The sequence below is a fragment of the Xiphophorus couchianus genome, chromosome 5, assembly GCF_001444195.1.
Source record: "Xiphophorus couchianus chromosome 5, X_couchianus-1.0, whole genome shotgun sequence".
NCBI lineage: Eukaryota > Metazoa > Chordata > Actinopteri > Cyprinodontiformes > Poeciliidae > Xiphophorus > Xiphophorus couchianus.
The window spans coordinates 14,468,379-14,492,003 of record NC_040232.1 but is presented as its reverse complement, the minus strand read 5'-3'; the positions used below and the strand labels follow the sequence as shown (position 1 = coordinate 14,492,003).

Sequence of the window (23,625 nt, the reverse complement as noted above, 5' to 3'; positions counted from 1 at the left end):
AAATAAAGTCTGTTATGAGTTTTTATGCTGTGTCTGAAGTAAAATCAAACACTTGCAAAAGGAATCAATTGCCTAATTTTTGCCACAAACAAATTGTTAATTACCCAGGAGACAGGATAGGCTACAGACTGATTCTCCTACCTTGTCTTCATCTTCATGATATTGAGAGCGATTTTCTTGATCGGGCGTCTCCTGTAAGGACGTGGAACGAGGCTAAAAAGGGAAAGAAAAAGAAAAATTAAATCAAATCTAGAATATAGTGAACGGGATTGCAGTTTTTATTGAGAAGTGACAAAGGCTCCAGCGGCGTGGAGGTCGCTCTCAACAGACTGACGTGCCAGAATCTCATCTGAGCACATCCATCCGTCAACATCACTCCATTCTCCCTGGATCAATATTTTATCTAGACGTCGCTGCTCTCTATCAGCCTCCTTTCCTCTCTTCACTTTATTCCATCATTCAGCATGATTGGCCAACTGATTCTCGCAGCACGACCGCGTTCAACATTTGAAACGTCAGGGCAGCCGCAGATCGTACGACAGTTTTAATAAAGAATGGAGAACCGTAATAAATTTACACGGTCTTCTTTAAAGGTATCCAAACTGCTTGCAATTTCTAACATTTTGTTAAATTACAACCACAAACTTCCACGTTACAGACAGATTTTTTTTTGACAGGTAAAATTCTAGAAAGTTTACTCTGATGTCACTAAATAAAGTTTTCAATGATTAATTGTTCAGTATTTGCAACCAAGCAGACTTGATCTTCTATTCTATGTTATCAACCTTCTCACAACAGCAGTGAATTTAAATAAACTATTAAGAGAAAGCCAGAAGAAGTCATTTATATTGGGTCGGATGAGACTAGGCTTTAACACTGAACCAAACTTTAATTTTTAAAATTTTAATAATTAAAATTTTTTTTAATTTTAATTAGTGCTGGGAGCATTATTTTACAGGGGAGGTTTTTTCTCCCAAACACAAAACCTGTGGCAAGACAATCAATGTTCTCCATCTAATATGACTGACTTCGAGTTGTTTCATAAATATATGTAACATATGTATTTAAAAAAATACATAGAAATTACAGTGAGAATATCTTCAATGATAAGGAGACCTTGATCGTTTGTCCAAATACAAATTTATAGATGGTCTAATACTTACAAAGTAGCAGCTGTTAACAAATCCACATGTAGGGAGAGTGGACTCATGACTGGATAGCGGCTCCACTGAGCTGTCAGAGGTCGTGCTTCCTGAACGAGTCGACGCTCTGAAAAAGATCTCCGCCTGGCGTGACAAGAAAGCAGTTGTTTAAAAGAAGGTTGTATCTATCACAAAGCTTCTGGTGAGCTCTGTGACTGTCTGTTAGCATAACAATGTCTTATTTTGTGTCTTAAAAGAACATAATTTCTCATATTAAGAAAAACAGCAATTATAACATACATGTTGTTTATCAGGACTTTTTCTTAGGTCCCAAGTTCAGAAAACGTCATAAACTCATCTAATCATCTAAGTATGAAATACCACAAGTAAAAATATTTTTTCCCACAATGTAGATTTGGATTTTAAAAAATCATAAACCGATTTCAAAACCGTATTAACAAGTGTAGACGTTTCAGCAGATTCATAAAATAATAAAAACAACCAATTTCAGCTCATTTCCTCTCACCTCGTGGTCGGGAGTGGTCAGGGGGCTCAGGGAGCCCTGGGAGTGTTTACGCGGCACAGGGGCCGTGGGGTCAGTCAGGGCCGGGGTCTCATTCTGCCCAGGTGGAGGTGGACGAGTGGAGGGCCGCTCCCACTGGGTGGTGCCTGTAGGAATGTGCCAGTAGTAGATACCGGCCATGTCTGTGATCTTCTTCCATCCTGGAGGCAAGTCGGGATCGGTCTGGAACGACTGCTCACTCCAGATATCTGCAGAGAGATTAAAACATTAAAATAAGATTTGCAGACCCTTCACGTGCTTTTCAGACAGTATTCACAAGCCCTTATATCTAATTTAAACCTAAATTCAGAAATCAATTTCCACATTGTATAGAAAATAATTTATTGCTTAACTGAAATAAACAAACACCCAAAAAATAAGACAAATTCACATACCAGTGTGGACAAATAACCACACTGGTACGACTGCACAGAAAGTTACTCTTCTGGATGATCCAGCTGCTCTCTGAGCTGAAGGAACAGCTGTCCAGGATTACAAAACCACTCTGCAGCTGTCTTTTAAATAAGCCGTGTCTCCATGTTCTCAAGCAACAACGACAAATCTTGTTGATACAATTATGCAACATACACACACGCATACACACACACAATGGTCCAGGCCTATTTAGAAAAGTGATCATACAGGCAGAAATAGAACAGAACACAAAATGTACAACCAAACAAACACTGGGCTCAGTTTTAGAGCAATAAAGAGATACATTTGTAATGCGCTAGCAAAAGAATAGTACACATATAAAGACATTTAAAGACATATCGCTACTTAATGAGTGTTGTAATTGTGTCATCTTCTTCTTGGAAGTTTAGATTCATTCATTGGTTTTATTCTTTGTTTTCCTTTTTAAAATAATCGATCACAAGTCAAGTGCTACGCCTAAAGTATCCATCATCAAATGTGGGAACAGGCAGACACTGAGCAGCAACATCGCAATAAACATGGATGTCTCTACTAGATCTAACTAATTTAAGTTGTACAGGAGTTAGATTAAATCATGGACACCCTTAAGGAGGGTCGCTATTTTAGAGAAGAGATCAGAAATAAAAGACACTTTTGATGGAAACAACTGAACAAGTTGGCAACATCCATCCATTTTCTAACACACTTGTCCCTAGTGGGGTCGGCGAGGCTGCTGGTGCCTATCTCCAGCAAATGTTTCGGACGAGAGGCGGGGTTCACCCTGGAAAAGTTCCCAGGCTGTTGCAGGGCAAAGCTGGCAACATGAACTCTGTAAGTATTCAGCTTCAGTTTCCACTTTGTCACATTATAACCTTGAACTTCAATGTGTTTTGCAGGAATTGTATGTGTTAGACCAAAGCACAGGAATAACCAACTGTGATATAGAAAGTAAATTATACATTTCTTTCAAAATGTTTTGCAGATGAAAATCAGCAAACGTGTGGTAAAATTTTGTACTTATGCCCCCTCTAAAAGTCTAAAACCCTGAAATCAAACCCAAAGCCTAGTTGTCTTTCAACATTACCCACATCTAGCCTCTGTAAGACTCAGGTGGGAACATGATGTTTAAAATGATTTTTCCTCCATTGTGCGCTTGGTTGAAGCTCGGAGAAAACACTGAAGGTGGGAATGTAAATCATCGCACGCAGAAGTCCAATGAGGCTGAGAAGTGTTTGTTTTAAAACGGCACCAACTGTCTAAAAACATGTCAGTTCGCTCATCCTCTGTGAGCGACAAAAGCAAACGTTCTCTAGAGGTGCATTTCCACTTTGGGTTCCCGAAGGATTTCACTGCAGAACTTAACTTCCCAAAATCGTTTTATCCCTTTGCTGATTGTTCCTTTTATTCTGTAATGCAATTACAACATTAAGCTTGAAGGAAAGAGGAAAAGTAAGGACAACTTAGATCGAGATTACAATCACATGTCAAATTCCAATTTATGACAATTTTGTTTTGATTAAGCTCTGAAACAGAAGAAAAGGCTTTAATTCAGAGGAAATTTATCTTAAATAAGCAAACCCTATGATATGAATCCTGTCTAAACATTAACCACTCACAAACATGCAGCAGCTGCTGCACCATTCAAATTTAAAATCGATGTGTAATCAACAAACCTTAGCAGTTATTGCTTTAATCTGGATCTCAGAGCATAATCACTGCAAAATATTCTAATTTTACTGGTTAAAATCTCGTAAAGGCTTTGATGAGGGCGCAAACCTTTCTATATACATCACTCTCTACTGAGATTGGTGAATTCGATCAGCATATTTAAATACAAACTCTGTAAAACACAGTAATATTCAGCATCTGTGACTGGGTTTAAAGGTTGTGTTTGCAAATAAAAATACTTATTTAAACTGTTTGCGGTATTTCTTGAAGCTGAAGCCCTTCTCGGCTAGCAGAATGCAACATCTGCTCACAGAGCAGTTGACTGCAGCCGTAATTTACGGGGCAGTCAGACGTTTAGAGGAAGAGCAAGCCGCGTAGTTACCAAAAACACACTCGCACACACTTTACCAGAGAAGCACACACATTCACAGAACCACTGACGGCATGTTTGTGCGCAGAAAATGGAGTTTGTAGATAAAGTAGTAAAAAGAAAAGGATGCCAGGCTGCAACCCAGGTTCTAGCAACTCATAAAAGTGATATAAGCTCTGAAGGACTGGCCAGTTGGAACAAGTGTGTGTGACTGTGACTGTTGTGATTGCAAAGTAATCTTAAAGTGCTGATGATGCTGATGAAACATGTTGTCATGACAGCAGGCCATATGTTATCATTATGACTCGGTCTGCCCTGATTGAGATGAAACTGTAAAACATGTGCTTACAGACACATGTCTTTGATGCAAAAGACATCAAATTATAATATCCAAGGAAATCGAATTCATTTAAAAGAAAATGCAAACATTTAATGTCCTCAAAAAAGTTTTTATATCCCACATTTTGTCATGTTAATGATAAACTTTAAAAAAAATTTTTTTTTTTCTATAAACCATAAAAGTGGAAGATAAATGACACATACAGAGTGGTGGATTTTGTGTTTAGTCCAAAGTATAACTTTGCAAGATGCTCAATATTTCTCTTTCTAATGTTTTGTTGTTTTTTTTCTCAAAACATTTCTACTTCATTCGCCTAACATTAGGACTTTATTCTGGTAATATTAAAACTTTATTCTCATGTGACTGTATTCTTGCAATATTATGACTGTATTTTCATAATTAGTAGAAATAAAAAATCTTAACCTAGCCCTAATATTCCATCATAGAGTTGACCTGAATACAAAGTCCAAATAAACAGAAGCTGTAAAACCCTCCTGTCAAACAAATGGTAGGCACTGGGCCCATTGCTGCAAATAAATTCAGATTTTCCAAAATTTACATTTTCAAATTTGATTAATCAATAATATTGATTTATCGCCGTGCCCCATAAAAACGTTCACCGGGTATGAATAGTTTTGCAGGCAACAGCGCATTGACGACACAAGGTGCTGTCTGTCCTGGACTCCAGCGTCTCTCAGAGCAAGGAACTGCGAAGCAATTTCTGCCGGGAGATGGAGTTCTATAAGCCGAGGAAAAAATAGGTCAAAGCAAATAAGGCTTCAACAGAGAGAGGCTGATTGTCTGGTGTGATCAGGAGAAAGGGCTGTGACAGAACTCAGGCCAGCGTGAGATGAGTGGAAATAGATTACACCATGAAGACACGGAAAGGAGGAAACACAGTTAGAGAAAATGTGAGGAGAGCTGAGACTGTTTTCAATGTTTGGAGGCTTCGTCATGGATCAGCACCATCAGCGGTGGTCTCTGCAAACACTGTGGGAGCCAAGGAACGACTTAGCACGCATGCAATGATGCACGCTGCTGTTGTAGTGCACTTAGGATGTTGATTAAAAAAATGCCACACATGAGCAACAGAGGCACTAGCCTGTGACATCCCCAGTTAGCACGCAGTTCCATGCAAGAATACAGTATAGCAGAGCAGAGGGGGAAGGGAGCAAAACACCTGAACACATACACATGTTCACCCCTGGCAAACACTGCCATGCATCCCCTCTGTCAGTCTCTTATCACTGGAACGATGCAGCATGCACAGAGCAGACAACATGAACTTCGTGTGAGAGGAAACACGGATGTCTACGAATCTGCACATGCACACTTACAGAGACACACTCAGACAGCGCTCAAACTCTAAGCCCACAGTGAAGCCTCCAGCCAATCCCGACAAATCCACCTACCCTCATAATTGACAATCACAATGGCCAGCATATAGTCTTTCCCCAGCATCATAGTTAGCTAGCTGCCTCTCTCACAGCCAAGAACCTGCTGCTGTAATCAAAGCAAAAACCCCAGACAGTCAGAAAAAAAGAAAGAGAGAGAGACAGAGAGAGAGGGGAGACACAGCAGAGAGAGGGTTGAGGGGAAAGAAGGAGAAAAGAGCCGTGGGTGGTCGTATTCAGATACGAAGCAGATTTTCTGTGAAAACAAAACCTCAAAAAAAACCCAAAAAACAGGTTAAAGCAGCACTGAGATAAGTGCGAGCAAGACAGAGCGAGAAAGAGGCTGAGACAGAGGAGAAGGGAGAGAAGTGGTGCATCCCCTGCAGTTGAACTAGGTTTGCTGCTGTGGTCATCTTCTAAGTGGAGCATCAAACAAAACCTGTCTCCTTTTTCTGTACCCAAACGAGCACATCTGAGCACACAGTGATAAATTAACAATGAAGTACAGGCAAACCTTAATGAGAATGCCGATCACTTTTTTTTTCTCCACCTTTCCTTTGGTGTGTGTTTGTCGTATCAGATGTAGCAGGAATGCAATGAAGAGGTGGAGGAGCACGGATGAACAGGATGTTAAAGAAAAGCTGATGTTTTTAGAAAGATATTTTGAGACTGACTGTAAAACACATGACAGAAGGTTGTTCCCTTGTGGATGTTCGTTTTTGCCTTAATTTCAAGCAGCGATGTCCTGATTTGAACCCTGGTGGCTCAGGGTCCAGCTCAGAAACCCCTCACAAAGTTCATTTTCTTTACTGTTGAGGCCAATTTTGTTAGCTGTATTTCCAGTAAGACATGTGGCGCAGTTTTGCAAAGCACGTTTTTTGACAACACTTGCCTTTTTTATGAAAACATAGGGCCGGACGATATGGCTGAAAACCATATCACGATATAAGTGTTTCATATCAATTTATATCAATAATTATTGATAAGTTAAATATCTGAACTTCTACCAAACTGACAGGACCTTTTCTGTTTCATTCACAGTTTTAACTCCACACCATCATTTGGCATTTTAAAGCTGTTATGAGGCATGGTGGCAGAACCTTAAACTGCTGCTGAGCAAGTTACTCTGCAGGTTGTTGCTAGGTAACCAAAGAGTGGGTGAGTTGCTAGGTAACCAATGACTGAGTGAGTTAGTTGATGTCACCAACCGTGCTTAGTTGGTGACATCAACATCATTTAAGAAAATACATGCCAGCGATTTTCCAAAACATTAAAATTAATAGATGATTTTGCTGGGACTCTTTTCTGGCTGAGGGCATTAGGGGCTATAAAACAACTCAGACCAGAACATCTATTATTTGTCATACAATATGTGAAAACTGAAGAATATTCTTAGTCATGCAGGTTGTGGTAGTCATGGATGCTTGATTATAGGTCAGCTTGACTTTCTCTCTTGTTTCTAGGAGATGTCATATCTTCAAATGTAAATAACCCTCCAGCTTCGGTCCATCGTCTTGAAACTCAGCATCAATTATTAAAGCTGAAGGACTGCAAATAAGAGCTGCGATGTCTTTAAGAAACGAGAAAGACCAGTTCCTCTCTGTTCAAGTACCGAAAAAGCTGGTGAATGTATGAGAAATGTGAAGGAAATTTCTTAAATAGGACACAAGTGACTCTCTTTAGTTCTACATGCCTCTATTTTTCCATCTGTATGTGGGCAAAGTTTTCAACTGTGTCTGTAATGTCCAAAGCAAGAGATCTACTAAACTTAAACGTAGCATTTAGACAATGAAGTACAATGAAAGCACAAAGAAAGGATCTGCAAGATTTTCTGTGTAAAATTAGTTTGTGTTGGTCTTCTAACAAAAAGTCTCCACTTCACTGAAAAACAGACAAACTCCAGTGCATGAGCAAAAGTACCTTCATATAGGAATGTTCAATGACAATGTCTTTCACATTTAATGCAGTCTTGGGTAGAACTATGTTTAAATGAAAAAGACAAACAGTGGCCTTTATGTTTCTATGAACTTAGCATTACTGTTTAATAATATTAAAATATCCAAAGCTAAAAATACTGCTGTGGTACTTAGTATTACTCTTTATTTAGTATTATTTATCAGCAAAGTGATTAGGAGAAATCTGAATCTACTTAGTGCAAAAAACTAAGCTAGTTTAGTCACAGTGGTAAAATCTGATTAATCTTAGTGAGAAGACATATGAGAGAAGCATGTTATTTTAATTCCTATAATTATTATTATTCAGATGTATAATAGTAGGCTGCACAGTGGTGCAATAGGTAGCACTGTTGCCCTGCAACAAGAAGGTCCTGGGTTTGATTCCCAGACTGGGGTTGAACTAAACTCCCCATTTTCATCCTTCAGCCTCGTGTTAAGTTGTTTCCTGGAGGCCAAGACATGTTTTGTAATTCTGGGGCAAAAAACGTTGTAGAAGAAAATTGTTTTTGGTGGATGTGAGGGACTTGGCTCAGTTCACCTTTACAAAAAAGTTCTTCGCTATATTGAAGGATGGATGCTTGCTCCATCCTTCAATATAAACAGCTACAGTATATGATAATAACGTATATTTCCATCAGAAAAGTCTTGGAATATAAATGATGCCATCACTTTACATAAAGTAATGTAGGTTCAGTTTCCCACCGGCCTGCTTTCAAAGGCTTTAATTTTGAAAGAAAAGTATATTTTTTTCATGACAAGATTTAAAGAACATGAAAGCAATTTTGATTTAGTTATGTTAATGCTGTCAAGATTTGTTTTCTGAAACCAAAATATAAAGGTTTACACCTTTAAATATCTATTTTTCTACTTTATTAGTCAGCACGGAAAGCAAAACATACAACTATCACTGTGAATGTATACAATCACAACCCAATATTTAAAATATAAACAAGAACACCGAGATTAAGCCTCAGAGATCAGACAAATGAACTGTGTTGCTCAATAGATAGTATGGAAATTCAGAAAGATCTGCTGCTGGCAATCAAACTTGCAAAGAAATGAAACACAGACGCTCCGAGTCTTCAACTCAACAGAGCTGTGAGTCAACGGAAAAGCAGAAGGGGGAGAAAAAAAAGCCCTACGTCTACAGGACACAAATTGGTTTTCAGCAGTGAACAGTGTAGGGATCATGGCTGAAGAAGATGGAAGTATTTCATTTGTCTGATGGGCCCAAATGAAAACTTTAGCATCTTATTTTAACACAATGCTGACAAGATACAATGAGCATATCAATAGATACTGCTCAGGACATTAGCAATAAGTGCTTTGAAAGAGGACAGGACGACAAAAGAGCTCATTCTACATAAAATCCAGGAAAAGAGAGAAACTGCCAGACAAAATTTTACCACAGATGAACTTGAAAAGACACCTTAAATTAGGAAAGATTGATTTTCAAATTACAACAGATGGATCCTTGCATGTTTATTCTTCCTCCATAGAGTTAAAAACAAAGTCTTATTTCCTAAGAGTTTGGTCAATTAATAAGAAAAGCAAAGGGAAACGCTATTATAAAGCAAAACACAAGTCCTATGATTTCTCAATCTCAAAAAAAAAGTCTGAAGGGCACAAAATATAAAAGGGCAAAGGTCAGAACAGTCTGATTTTTCAGCAACATGCAAATGAATTGGCTCTTAGAGGTGCTTTTATTATGGGCCAAAGTAAAAAGCTTTACTGACTCAGCCATTGTTAATGAGTGCACAAGTGCTGTAGCTGAAACCCTAATGGAGGGAAAGCAAGAACAGGACTTGCACAGAAAACAAAGTGAGTTTAAATATTGACCCAAGATCAGCTAAAACATCTGGATGGTGCCATTTATGAGGAAATGTATATGCAGATGACTAAGCTGCTGTGTCTGACAATGCACAGCTGTTAGTACATTAAAGTATGTTGCCTGCACTCATAAAAATATCTCTCTGCCAAAGTCAAACAGCTTCTGGTAGAAAGGGTGTGATAGTGTGGGGCAGCATCTCCCTCACTGGGAAAAAAAGACTTAGAAAGCAAACTCATCGCAGAGAAATAAGGTAAGATTCTGCAGCCAGAGGAAAACCCACATCTCCAGTCTTAGAGCTAAGCTCTGTCCTCACAGAACGGGATTCATCAGAGACAACCTCCGGAGTTTGGGAGTGGAGAGAATGGAAAGCCCTAAGTGTAGTTCGTACCTTAGCAAATACTTGTCAGATCAGAGCTTGAGTGTGCTCTTCTTTTCAGAGTGACCAACACAAACACACATAGTGACTATAAATTCTGGCTGAAAAATGAGATGACATCCCACAGCAGTGTGAGACCACGCTGGTGACGGGTATTAGGTGGAGGTGACAGGCTGTTGTGGTTTTGTTCTCCATCACACTACTGTGGCCTCTGTTTCATGAATACATGCTTTTAAACATCATTAATTGGAATTTACTGTGACAATGATAAATAAAAATTATATCATGATAGGAAATTTATCATGATAAGTGATAAGCAATACAATAAATACCATCCAAACATGAAACACAAGTTAGTAGCAGAAGAATCTGCTTGGTTGTGTTTGAAAGGATTTGGCAGGTTTTTCGTTGGAATAACTCAAAACACTCAGCTCTGCTACTAAACCCAGAAATGCATTTTCTGTGGTGCCATTTTAAGGGTACGCACACAGGCTTTCCGACAGGATAACATTTAATGCCCAGAAGCTGCAAAGAGATAACTGACCAATTAAAATGATCCGTTTTTCAAAGTAAGTGTGTATTTAATATGGGGGGGTCTTTTTTTTTTAAATACCTCCATAACATTTAGCAGAAAAATAAAGTCAGGCAGAGATTTTGTGTTAATTCATTGCAGATGGGCAGAGTTGACCGACTAACCACCCATGAGGTTACAAGGCCAGAACCAGGAGAGCTCAGAGCTGCAACGTTTGTTATTCTGTAAATGCATAACTGTTTCCATGAACCAACACAAACAGAGTTACCATAAATGGAAACATGTCATCAGTGAGAGGATGGCTGCAACCACTACAGAGCACACAAACATACAAACAAAAAGTCCAGTCTGTGGCACTCAGCCTCACAAACAATCTGTCAGCAAACAACAGAAGCTATAAAGTTTAATGCAATGAAGTCTTTACAGCAGGAGTTTGATTTTGTGCGAGTACCTGTCTCCTCAGGGGAGTTGCTGTCCTGGGACAGAGTAGTCCAGCTCAACTCTTCATCACTGGGGTTTAGATTCTGGATGCGGTTCAACGCACAGTCTGTCTTTGCTCCAGTCCTCCGGTCCTTCTTTGTCTCTGGAGAGGAGGAGGAAGAGGAGGGGCAGGAGGCAGCAGAGAGCAGGCGGGTGTCTTCTGGACTGTCTTGCCTTGGCGGGGGAGGAACCCCAGAGTTCTTTTCTGATTGGAGGAGCGCGAGGTTGGACTGGAGTTCAGAGATGATTTCAGAACCTGAAGAAACTCTGCCCTCCTTCATGGGAGAATCGGGGTTCAGCATCAGCAAAGGCTTCCTCTCCTCCTCCTCCTCATCCTCCAGCCCCTCCACCACCTCATCTTCCTCCATCTTCATCTTTGATGGGATTTCCTTTTCAGACAGAATGCTTATGTCGTCGGGCTCCTCCGCCTCAACGTTCAAGACAAAGTCTAAATCTGCCATACTGCCGTTCAGCTTGGTCTCATCAGTCCAGTTAATGTTACAATCTGCATCTGATTCCGTTTTCTGCTCCGACTCGGCGTCGCTGGTGGATCCTGGCCGCTGCTCAGCATCCGACTCAAACACATCCTCCTCTCGGTCGTTGTTCGTCAGAGAGTGACTGTCTTGCTCTTCTACCGTGTTAACATTGGGATCATCAGCTATTGGTTCTGGATTACACTCAGGGTCCGTCGGGTCGGGGTCGGTTGTGTTTTTATTGTGGTCCTGACCGGCTTTACGCAGCTGGTTGGCCCCGTTCTTGGCTAGCTTGGGATTGTTGGGGGCTGCAGGCTGCGACGGGGACAAAGACGGCGATGTTGAAGGTGGCGCATTTTCTCCAAGGCCCATGGCGGCCTGGATGCTCGTGAGTGCATACTTTTTGCGACACTTGGGTGGAGTGGCCGAGCCTTGCTTGATGACGTCGCTGCTGAGTAGCTGATTGTGTGAAGAGCGGAGGCTGAGAGAGGTGGGAGGCGTGGCAGCAGGGCCATTGCAATTGGTCACATCCACTGACATCATTGTAACACGAGACAGAGGACCTACAATAGAAAACAAACTGGAGATTAATACATTTGACAACATACACGAATGTCAAAATAAAAAACATGATTAGCTATAGTATCATAAAATAGCTCTGTCCTGAGTGAGCAGTGAAGGCTGCTGTGATTAAGATGATTTTATGCCCGAACGCGGAGCTGTGGCCAAGTTTTACCAAGCCACTCCGCTGCAATCAGTAGGAAAATTTGACTGAAATGAGTTTAGTTAAGATATTGTGAACTAAAGTGCTTAAATTAAATTTGTTCAAGATTCCTTAATGAAGATCTAACCTAAAGCATTAGGGATCTGAATGCTTTAGATCATTAATGCATTCAGGGATCCAAAGCTAAAGTATTTATTTTAAGTACAGAAAATATATCATTTATAGTTACTAACTGGATTAAAAGATCAGCTTCACATGAATGTTTTTCTGCCATTTTACAACTACTTCAAAGCTAATTCTAAAACATTTCAAAGGTGCTTTAAATAATAATAATAATGTGAATAATAAAGAATGATTGGCCATCTCTGGCAATTCTGTGTTGAGTAATATCTTTTTTTGAAAATGTGCAGATTGTTCAAACACAAAAAGCAATGCTGACCATATTTCAGCATATTATACTTGCACATAAATGTTAAAAACATGGTTTGTTTTGAGTGGTAATGAACACCAAGAACAATAAGACAAATCAAAGAATTTTTGTATACACATTTGGCTCTTTTTTTATTATTTCATGCATGAGAGTTTAGGTACTGAGCAGGTTGAAGTAAAAGCTGGACGTTGAGACTCGATGTGAATTTCTTACCTGCTGGGTATGAAGTCACTGACCGGCACTGCTCGCCACTTGGAGCTCTGAAGACTCAGCTGCAGATCTGAGCACCAAAGAAAAAAAAAGACACAGCAAAAGGATGAACATCGAAGAATGAAAGAATCCTGAGTTGGATGGTCCTCAGAGACCCCATTCATGCATGTGGAACCCGACTGCCACGGGTTTCTGTGGAAACCTACAGCTCTGTCAGGCTGTGAGGATTCTTGAGACATCACAGAAACCAAAAAAGCAAAGAAAAAAAAAAAAAGTGAACGTACCTCAGTAACATTCACACACGGTATCTGAATTTTATAGATTATGAACAACGCCAACAGCTTGTCAAGAATGAATTCAGAACCAGACTTTTACTTGGACTCTTATCAAGAATGCATGCTTTACACAATTTGTTAAAAACAGACTTGTTAGGAAAGAAAACTTAATACTTACCAGAAAACTATGAATTTTGAGAAACACCAGGTTGCTGCAGGTCCATGTTGGTAGTCCGCAGCGCCTTCTTCAGCCAATCACTAAAGCAGCAGTGCACTGAAGGAACAAAACATAAAACTGGATTAATAACAGAGCATGAGGCAGGGTGAGCAGAGAGAGAATAGGGGGTACACATAAGGAGGACAAATAAAAAGGTATTAATTATTCACAAGCACAGTCAAACATTAATACTCAGGATGGCTGTGTGTTTGCATATATACACCTTATGAATGTGGGAACACAAAGCTCATTTTGTGCAGGGCTCATATTTCATAAAGTCTTGCCAACAATGTGCTGCCTGGAAATATCATAAACTTAATGCCACATGAGACCAGTCAACTCCTCTTCTTCTGCTTTCAAACAACACAATAAACACACGAACACACACTAACTTGTGCTACAAAAGCACTTATTAGGAGTCCAGACCAAAACTCAGAGAGGGGCAGAGAAACATGCCTGTTGACAGAGCGAAATAGAAAATCTGTAATTAATAAAAACCACCTTTTTGGCAAACAGGATCTTATATGTGAACTTCAGTTTCTTCAAAAGACGCACAACTAGGTTATACAGCAAGCTAGCATCACAACAAAGTATTTTAGGGATTAATTAATGAGTTTTACAAACCCAGTTTCATGGTAAATATGGTAGATGACCTCCAATTGCACTTTATCTAGTCCAGAGCTTCATTATTCATTCATTATGTGTATATAAGCGTATAAAACAATAAATATCAAAATTGATATTTTTATTCAACCAAGAAATTTGTTTCTGAAAGGAAATGAAAGAAAAAATAGATAATAGAATCAATTTTGACAAAATAATGTTTAACATAAATATGCCAGGAGTTTGATTAATTTTGTACTTTACTGCAGCACAAGATGTTGTCGGTGCCGTTACAACAACAAATCTGAGCTACTGGTCTTTCTCTTGTGTGTAAATAAAACTGTATTAGTTCTGCAATAAATGCTGCTTTTCTCACTGTTTTAAATGGCTGCATGATTTGAACAGCTGGATTAGACAGTAGGAACCGGACATCTTCTGGAAACAGCACATTAAAGATGGTGAGAGAAGATTCAAGACAATAACTGCATATTTGGACAACCAAGTATACCCAATATTTTTTTAAATAGCTGAATTTGATAAACAGACTAAAGTGTTAGGCAACACATATTAAATTATTTCACACTTAAAGCTGTTTACCAGGGTACATAGCAGATTTATTAAACAAAGACAGACCATGGGATTGCACAACTGCTACTTGACACCCATACTTAGGTGGTACTTAGGCTGTGCTGTCCTCTTACTACACAACAAACAAGCATCTGGTTTGATTGGCAAACCACCAACTCCAGTGAGAGGGTACGACATGTAAGGAGCAGCTGTGTAATTTCGACCACCTGTACAAACTTTAATGCTTTTTTTTCACCAAATAGCTTGAATTGGGACAGGTGAGATCACGTTGGATCAGTTGTTGGATGAGGAGCAACATAACAGGTGTAAGTATTTAAGAGCCTGGGCTGGCATTGAATCTTGAGGAACCACTGCTGTTATTGAACAGCAGAGAAGTGGAAAAAATGGTATGCAAATAAATGTCTGATGTTACAGGCATAATAAAAACCCATCTATGACTGAGACAAACACACGGAGAGAGGAGAGAAAGTTTCTGGATTAGAATTACAAGGCATGCTCGATTTCTTGAATCTTGCACCAACAAGCCTGCATACCGGAGAATATATTTAAGTGAGAGAGTGAAAACATGTTTGTTCAAAAGGGGCGGATGTACACTAAAACTAGTGAGTAATTTCTCCTGAAACAGTCAATGACTGGTTTTTGAAGACGGGATGTAACACCTATAAAGGATCTGCGTCTTTTTCTAAAATAGGAAACCACATAGGATCTGTGGTTTCCTATCTGCCTATATGAGTCAAATAGGAAACCACATATTAAAAGTAGTAAGATTTAAACAACAAATCTGTTAATGACTTAGAACTATTTGCATTGAGCCAAAAACCAACATTTGATAACAATGTTGCAGTGAGGCCAGTGATGTCTACTGGTTACATGAGGGTGCTGATTGTTTGTAAGCTGTTGGATCTCTTCTTGAGGATCTAACTGCTAGCAGGAACAGGCTGGTATAACCAAGCCTGTTCCAAGTTTCAACATAGCAAAAAAATAATAATAATTAGTGCATTGAGCCGTCAAAGGAAAAGGAACACTGGTTGAACAAGTTCTTACAAAATCAAATCAATTGTAATTAGCCTACAATTTTCCCATTACCCTCTGTTATTTCTTGACCACTAAGATCCATATAAGGTATGGGCAAAAACTTTAAAACATTTTTTTTTTTTTTTTTTTTTTTACATGTGTCATGCTTCAATTGAAATCCTTTGTGGGAACTTCACAGATCTCCCTGTGGAACCACAAGGGGCCCTTGTATAAGCAGCAGTTCTCCCTGAAACATGTAAACACACTTTGATGTAAAAAAAAAAAAAATCAGTGGAGTTTCCCCTCAGAGTTGATGCTTCAACCTCACTGATTATTTCACTGCAAGCCAAATGCTTCAGTGGCAAAAAAAAAAAAAAAAAAAAAAAAGCTGAAAGCAGATAAGTAGAGACTACATGTGGGATGCTGTGTCATTTTCTGCTCCAAACACAGATGTCTGAGCTACAGATCTGGAGCAAAGCAGAAGAACAAATAAACATTAAAACTACAACTTTCAACCCCAGAAATCCATCTGGTTGGGGATTCCAACTGGACGGGATGAGTCTGTGAATGCAACGCCTTTTACGAGCCGCAGTGCACTGAGAGGCCTTCTGCTGCAGATAGGGGCTGCTTGGGGGGGGGGGGGGTAATTACAGAGCTCCTATGTGGGCGGGGCAACCGTGACACTGACACACACACAGTACACACAAATAGTAAGTGTGAGGGCAAGCCATCCACATGAACTCACATGTAAACAGTTTATTACCCTGTCAGAAAACAAAAACATCTTCAAAAACAAAACTACAGAGAAATACTTTATCAGCAGATTGGGAGATGGACGGAAATTAGATCTCCATTGTTACATGGAGTAGGACAGTGACCTTTGACTGTTCTTGTGTGTTGGTGTCAGACAAACTTGGCAGTCTGGATAAAACAACAATAAAGGCAGCAGCTGCTAACACCCCACCTCTTCTGTCAGCCTGTCTGCCTGTTTCTGTTTCCTGCGTCACTGAAATTTTTTCCAAAACTCTGGAATGAGAGAATCCGCTTCAGCTGCAAAAGCCAAATGGATGCCAGCCAGAAGTTTGATTGGCCTCTCGTCTGTTCTTACTGTTTATCCCTCACAGGTTTTTCAGCATAACTCTTCATAGCTTCTACATTCATCCTGATTGCCTTACCCTTTTCGTCCTTGTTCATTCACCTTGAAAAACTATTCATACCCCTTAAACTTTTCCACACTACTACAAATATGATGCATTTTCCAGACTTTTAATACCCAAGAATCAAATATCTCACAGAACACTGATCGACTGATTATGTCCCAGCTGCAAACCTACCAATACATGGCAATCCACTTTATACCTAGTTCACATGGTAAGATTTTTATACCGGTTTAGTTCAGATTTTCCCATTACAACAATCTTCAGGAACCCAATTACTGCAATGGCACCTAAGATCATCTTAATAGATATTCCTGCAGTGAGTAATCTGACCCGCTTGGAAGCACGTCAGGACAGTTTCAATCTAAAATCGGAGATGTTCAACAGGTTGGACTGTCTTGGCTTGACATGTTCCCCAAGGACAAACGAGATCGCAGCCTGCTGAATTTGACATTTAGCCAATCAGAAAGTGAGGTGATGGAAACATCTATGCCACAAACTTAACCTTAATAGAAGAGTGTCAGTAAAGAAATTTGACGTGTGTAGCAAGCCGTGCAGGTTCACAGCAAACATGGAAGTAGGTCACAGTTCTTGTCAGATTAAATCCAAAATATCATCCATCATTTTTTCCTTATGCAATCCTCTGTGATTGTAGAAGACTGTGTGAGTCTAAACAGACAAACAGACGGACTTTTAACAGTGATGGTATGGCACAAAAAGCTTGAGCAATACATTGACATTATAATGAGACAAAATGTAAAAGTTGAAGTGGTATAAATACTTTTTAAGATAGCATATGTAATCTGGCCTGCAGATCATCTCCATTTTCTTTTGTTTTAGAAGAGATTTGCTGTCTTTTCTCATAAGTAAGAAGGACTGTAAACACTCATAAAACCAGCCTTTTCTCTCCACTACCCTGATTTACAGCCATCTTCCTGCTCCTCCTCCTCTTCTTTCCCACCGTGCTCATGAGAAAAGCCCATCTGTTTCAAAAGCGACAGACAAGAGATGCAAACTGCAGCACACAGATGCTAGACTGTAGCGAATAAATAAATTGATGCATTATAATATAATGGCAAATAACAAAATAGAGCATCCAAATTGGTGCGTGTTCAACTTTTTGATCAGGATAAAGTGTAGGCCAGTAGCACAATGTGTGGAATTTATTTCCAGAACATTTGACAAGGACGGTTATTGATGTTGTCACTCTTCAATTACGATGCCATATGATGACTACAGAAAAATACAACTGTGTGCCGAGCTGTGAAATATCTCACTGCTTAACTCTTTACCAAAGCTGAAATTCAGCTAATTCAGCTACTTGACACAAACTTTTGCATTAATAGGAATTGATTTCAAGTCCTTTGGTTTTAATGTAAAGCAGTAAATGGCTTAGAGTCTGCATTGCAGATTTATTTTATGAGCCTTTCTGTTAATTTAAATCTACATGTGCAGAACTTTAAGTAACCAGAGGCACAAAAAAGTGTTTTCACACTTAAAACACCAGAGATGTTCAGAAGGATGTGGAAATAAATTGGTCAGGAGGATTTTTATCTTTTTTATTTTTGCAGTACACACCTAACTGGCAGCAGGAGGTTTTATAAGAGAAAACATTCTCACAGATGGAAATACCAGGAAGGCCGGGAAGGAGAACGACTGTCTACAGCACACAGGAAGCGAGACGTGACGGAGAAAGTATGCTGAGAACTGACTGTTTTCTTAACCACACGTTGAGAACAGCTGAGGAGTCCTCTGGTTGTGTTGACAGAGCGGATCTGAGCAGATCTACAATATCCAGGATCAAGAAGGAAATGGCAGAAAGTCAGCAGATGCTCTAAAAGATTTGTTGCCACATTTGCACATTGAATCATCCACTAATCTTTCAGCCTATTTGCTTTGAGATTGGATGGAACATTTTTCCACAAGAAACCCAGAGCAAAACTTGCTGGCTTCTTCAGTTTCCTCATCCCCATTCCTCCTCAACACTTGTAGGCTGTGTGGCTTGAAAACAACTAATCCAACTAAAAACATTCATCCTAAAGCGAGATGTAAAATCAGCAGAAAGCAAAATAATTCAAGTTAAAGTTAAAAATATTTCCAATCACAAATTTCTAGGGTCTAAATGTTTACGCAAAGGTACTTGGGCGGCACGATATCAGGCCAGGAATGCAAAGGCAAAATCAATGATTAACCCACAAATCACAGATAAGTATGAAAGTTCACTCACAGTGAATGAAAACATGACATTTAAAATTAAAATATTACATCAGACCAAAGGAAAATTTATACAAAAATGCGGGCTTGAGGAAATGTATGCTTAACGCCTGATTAGAGCTTGTTATTGTTAAAATGTGATTTTAATCTAACAAACGAGCCTCATCAGAACACATATAATTTATTGAATATGGCGGACTCCATATGAACCACTACAGACTAAGCTGCTAATATGGGTATAGTCTTACATAAAGAGCATGAGACTGGTGGCGTAGAGTTCAGGACAACCTCGTTTTGAGTAGGAAGTTCAGAGACTGAACATCTACATCTTTTTGTTTCTGTGTTTCTTATATGATGGATGGATGAACGGACAAAGTATTTACAATCTTAACTGTGACACAGAAAATAAAATCTAAAAATGCATTTTTTTCATATCCTATAGGTCGACTTTAATCACATGCATGCAAGCATATTTTACCAAAAGTTTTCATACATCATCAACCTGTTAACAATTGTGAGTTTATGCTTGTAATGAATGGATGAAAACAAGGAAGAAGCTTAGGAAAAAACAGCCATCATGGTCTTGCTTTCACAGCTTATGGCGGAAGCTTTAGGCGGAATGGAGGGAGTTTGGTGAATAGCGGGAAATAACAGAGACAAAGCAACACTCTGCTTGAGACGTCAGTCTAAACAAACCACCCTGTGTACAGACAAACACACTGAGGCCTTACTTGCAAAGACAAACCCACAGTTTGAACCTACTTCTCAGCAGGCTACAGCGATGGTGAAGCAAGGGCAGAAATAGCTGCACTGTAATTGTACTTGTGGAGCTAAAAGGAGACTTCAAGGCTACAAGCATTTTGTGTTTTGAATGAACGAGTGCCTCAATGTGATGTAGTCGCACAGCTAAAGATATCATTTACTGCTGTTATGGTTTTAATGGTTGGGGGGAGTTGGAAAAAAAAAAAATAACCACAAAAAAAAAGAAAGGCGTGAGGAATTTTTAGGGTGTGCCAAAGAATCCCAGGCATGTCTGAGTGGATGAGGGTAACTGGGGGCAAAAGAAGTGCAGAAAGCACACATGCCCTTTTGAAACACCTTCAAGTGCTGATCAATCGTGACCACATGTCTCTATACACACAGTAACCTTTGACCAAACGCAAACTATGAGCTGAAACAATGACAAGGCAAATAAGATATAAAGGAAGGAATGAGAGGCTTATTTGACCAAAATTAACTAATCAGTTGGACAAAAACAAGGAGTTTCTTTACATTTACCGGTACTTCTTTACATCAGACAACAATGTTTTATGTGGCAAGATTAATAAGAATAAAAGGCTGTTGACACACTTAACAAGTCAATCCCTTAAAATCCTGTGATAAAGAGGGAGGTGGGGGGGATATTTGCAACAAAAGAGTCAAACATTATCCTGCATTGGGCAAACTGATGACTCTGTGTAATGCAACCCTCCAACATTCCCATTTATCTTTTGCCTCCTAGAAGTTTGATAAATGGAAGGTACCAAGCCATGCCAAGTCCACTTTGCTTAATGAGGAAACTCTTTCCCAACCCCACTGCTGAAAGCATTAATTAACAGCAGGAGTACACCTGTTGGTAATTATTTTATATATAATAGATTATTTTTTTTCTTGGATTTATTTCCCCCATCTTTACACCCTGCAATAAAATGTGTTTGGTTTTTTTTTTTAGCTTGTTTGTTGTTGTTTTTTTTGCTTTTTGCATAACACCACCTGACAGACGGTGTTAAATATCAGATTTGGATCTCTATCCACTTATTGAATGCACCATATCTAACCACTGTGAGATCTCTGCAACACCAACCTGTATTTTTTAAAATTTATTTATGTTTTTTACTTTTTTTTAACTATTACCCAATGTCCCCACTACTCTCCATAATCTTCTCTATCTCATCAACTTTAGATCAGATCCTAACTAAAAACCAAGTTTTGGTTCATGGGAAATTAAAGTCTATCTAACTGGCCCAAATATATAATTATTATGCTGAATGTAGATGCATGAGACTTGAGTTGTAGTGTATTGTGTCCAAGCAGTCCTTTGTAATTGCAAGTGTCAATTCACTGATATTGCAATTGTGCCTGCATTTCAGTATCCTCTGCAACTCCAATTATTAGTAACAGTGAGGTATTTACAAATAAGTCATGGAAGCATAAAAGCTTTATGAAGTTCTTTTAAACTGAAACATGTTTTTTTATGTTGCCTATTTTGCTTCAACATAATGGTAGATTATATTCAAGCTCAAAGAGCTAAAGGCAACACTTGCTAGCAGTGTTTAAATCCAATCTAACCCCCTACAAACATGTCATCATTTCCAATAAGCCTAAGTGTTTTACAACAATGACTATCATACATATTTTTTAAGAAAAGTGATTTGTCTGAAGTTTAACGGATATCATGTGTGTATTCTGGTAATACACCGCTTAAAACATTATTTTGCCACTCAGACTGTTCTACCTGCAGCAGACAGTGATCTCAGCAGAATCCTTGCTGCAAGAGAGTGGCATAAAAACATCTACACTATTAAAATCAAAGATAGCTTGGCCCATTTTGCTTAAGAAACAGCACCTGAAGCAAAAGAGAGCAGGATGTTATTAAGGCAACCTCATTACTGTGTTTCTATTGCATTTTAAATAAACTGCTGTCCAAGTGTTTATATCTGCTTAAGGTTATAGATAAGGCAAGTTTATGTTTTTTTTTCTCATTAGACAAAGCTCCTGAAGCAAAATTCCCTGTGGTTGTACTTTTCTCATTTTACAATGAACAAGACAAGAAGTCATATTAAAAAGTCTTCCACTTGAAGCAAAAGCACACAGACAGGCAGACAGACATGCATAAAAGGGTTGTCAGATTCAAGGCGAGCCCAGAGACCCATCCTATATATAGCTGTGATGTGGCAGGACATCCGAGAGGAGAGGGAGGTCTAGACATAAACGACACAGCACTTAGTCCATGAGTGTCAGTGATTTCAATATGGTCTTTTTTTCTCCCTCACATTACATTAAAAAATCCAAACTATATCTCAAAAGATTGGCTTAACATAATAGCCGAGGCTAAGATTGCAGATTTTCTAGATTTTAGTCTCTAAAAGGAAATAAGGTTTTACATAAAAGTGTACTAGCATGTGAGAAAAAGATATCAAGGCAGAGTTAGTGGATCAGAAAGAATGACTCAAGGGAGAAAGAATGTCCCTTGTCTGCCAATGAAACCAACAAGACTACTAAAACAGTCGCTGTGCTTCTAATGCTTTTAATCCATCCTCTTGCTCATGTCATCTCCTCCTCCTCTTTTTCTGACCATCCTGTTTAATGTTGTTACCAAAAATTAGCAAAATACATTTCTGACTGAACTCAGATTTTAAGACAAATGAGCCCCCAAACCAAAACTGTCAGACAAAAACTGCACAGTCCCCAACAGAACTAAAGACAGTGCATTAGGGTTTAGGTAACACATTTTAAAAATGTCAAACAAATACTATTAACCATCCTATGCTCTTAGGAGACAAGTTGATTGAACCCCTCAAGCTTTTTACCCTGTGCAAGGTCCGGTTGAGTCACACTTACACTGTGTGCGCTTTTAAAAAAGTTTTTGTGTTGTGGTTTCAGCAACTGATGGTCTGACGGGACGTCCCAGGCCTCGCTTCCCAACTCGGACATTTGCCGCGCTCCATCATGCTAAGGCCATGGAGGGTTAAAACTTTCAGGTATAATTTCTTAAAAGGTAAATGTTAGCTACAGAATTTCTAAATATAGCAATATGTCATAGCAAACTTTCTGTAATGTTAAGAATTTTGTCAACTTAAAACTATTCCAAGATTGTTCATCAAAAATGAATGGCCAAATAAATTATTTGCAGATTGTTAATGCATGTCCCGTTACATATGGAAACCTAATATATCCTGAAAACAGTGCTTATTGTGATTATGAGCACATTGATAATGTAACAACTCTATGATCACTCTATGTAGCTGCATTACTATTTAATAAATTCCATGTAAAGATTTCATGAAGAGGCTGGAACGTCATCACATTCTTCTGTAGTGACTCAGTTGAGTCTAAATGCAAAAAGCGACTCGAGTCAGAAACCTAAATGACCACAAGGACTGAAGCTGTGATTCAAGGTTTCTGTGACCCAACATCCTGAGCATTCACAGAGCAGGAATGTGTTTCATTCAATTCAGGCTCCAGCCTTCAGCATGAGGGTTAATTGTTCCAACAGAAGGAAGAGCAGGAAGCTGCAAACCCTTAAGACATCTAGTAAAAAGGGGGGTGTCTCAATGTTTCACACCGGAGGTGGGCAACATCATCAACTTTAACATCAAGACATGATTATAAAAGCCCAGCCTGTGGAGAAAAAGCAGCAGTGCAACAAACCTTGTAATGAATCCATCAAGCAGATGGTGAAACACTGTTTATTTTAGTGCACTAAGTATAGTAAAATTAAGCTGACAAGATCTATAAAAATGGACCTGTGAAACCATTATCTTCAAGTTGACTCATGCAAAGAACTGAAGTGTGTTTAAAACAAACCTTAATTTATGTCCCCAATAAAAAGAGCAATTCTGCCAAAAGGAACAAGACAAAAGCTGCATCAACAAACCCTGTGGAAATATTTTAAAA

The 23,625-nt window shown here is 39.0% G+C and overlaps 1 protein-coding gene across 5 annotated transcripts in view; it reads right to left on the bottom strand.

Annotated features, from left to right (window-relative positions):
* apbb2b (amyloid beta (A4) precursor protein-binding, family B, member 2b) overlaps positions 1–23,625 on the bottom strand; it is a 59,041-nt gene that overhangs the window by 20,486 nt on the left and 14,930 nt on the right. For 3 of the 5 annotated variants that reach the window (XM_028017239.1, XM_028017237.1, XM_028017238.1), the window contains exons 2-7: positions 13,355–13,450; positions 12,905–12,971; positions 11,036–12,100; positions 1,669–1,913; positions 1,164–1,286; positions 142–213 (exon numbers count right to left, since the gene is read on the bottom strand). In XM_028017239.1, the coding sequence (XP_027873040.1) occupies positions 142–213; positions 1,164–1,286; positions 1,669–1,913; positions 11,036–12,080 (1,485 nt within the window). In that variant the 5' untranslated portion in view covers positions 12,081–12,100; positions 12,905–12,971; positions 13,355–13,450. Of the gene's footprint in view, positions 1–141; positions 214–1,163; positions 1,287–1,668; positions 1,914–5,908; positions 6,015–11,035; positions 12,101–12,904; positions 12,972–13,354; positions 13,451–23,625 lie in introns of those variants that run through there. The other 2 variants (XM_028017240.1, XM_028017244.1) reach the window with 2 other exon arrangements.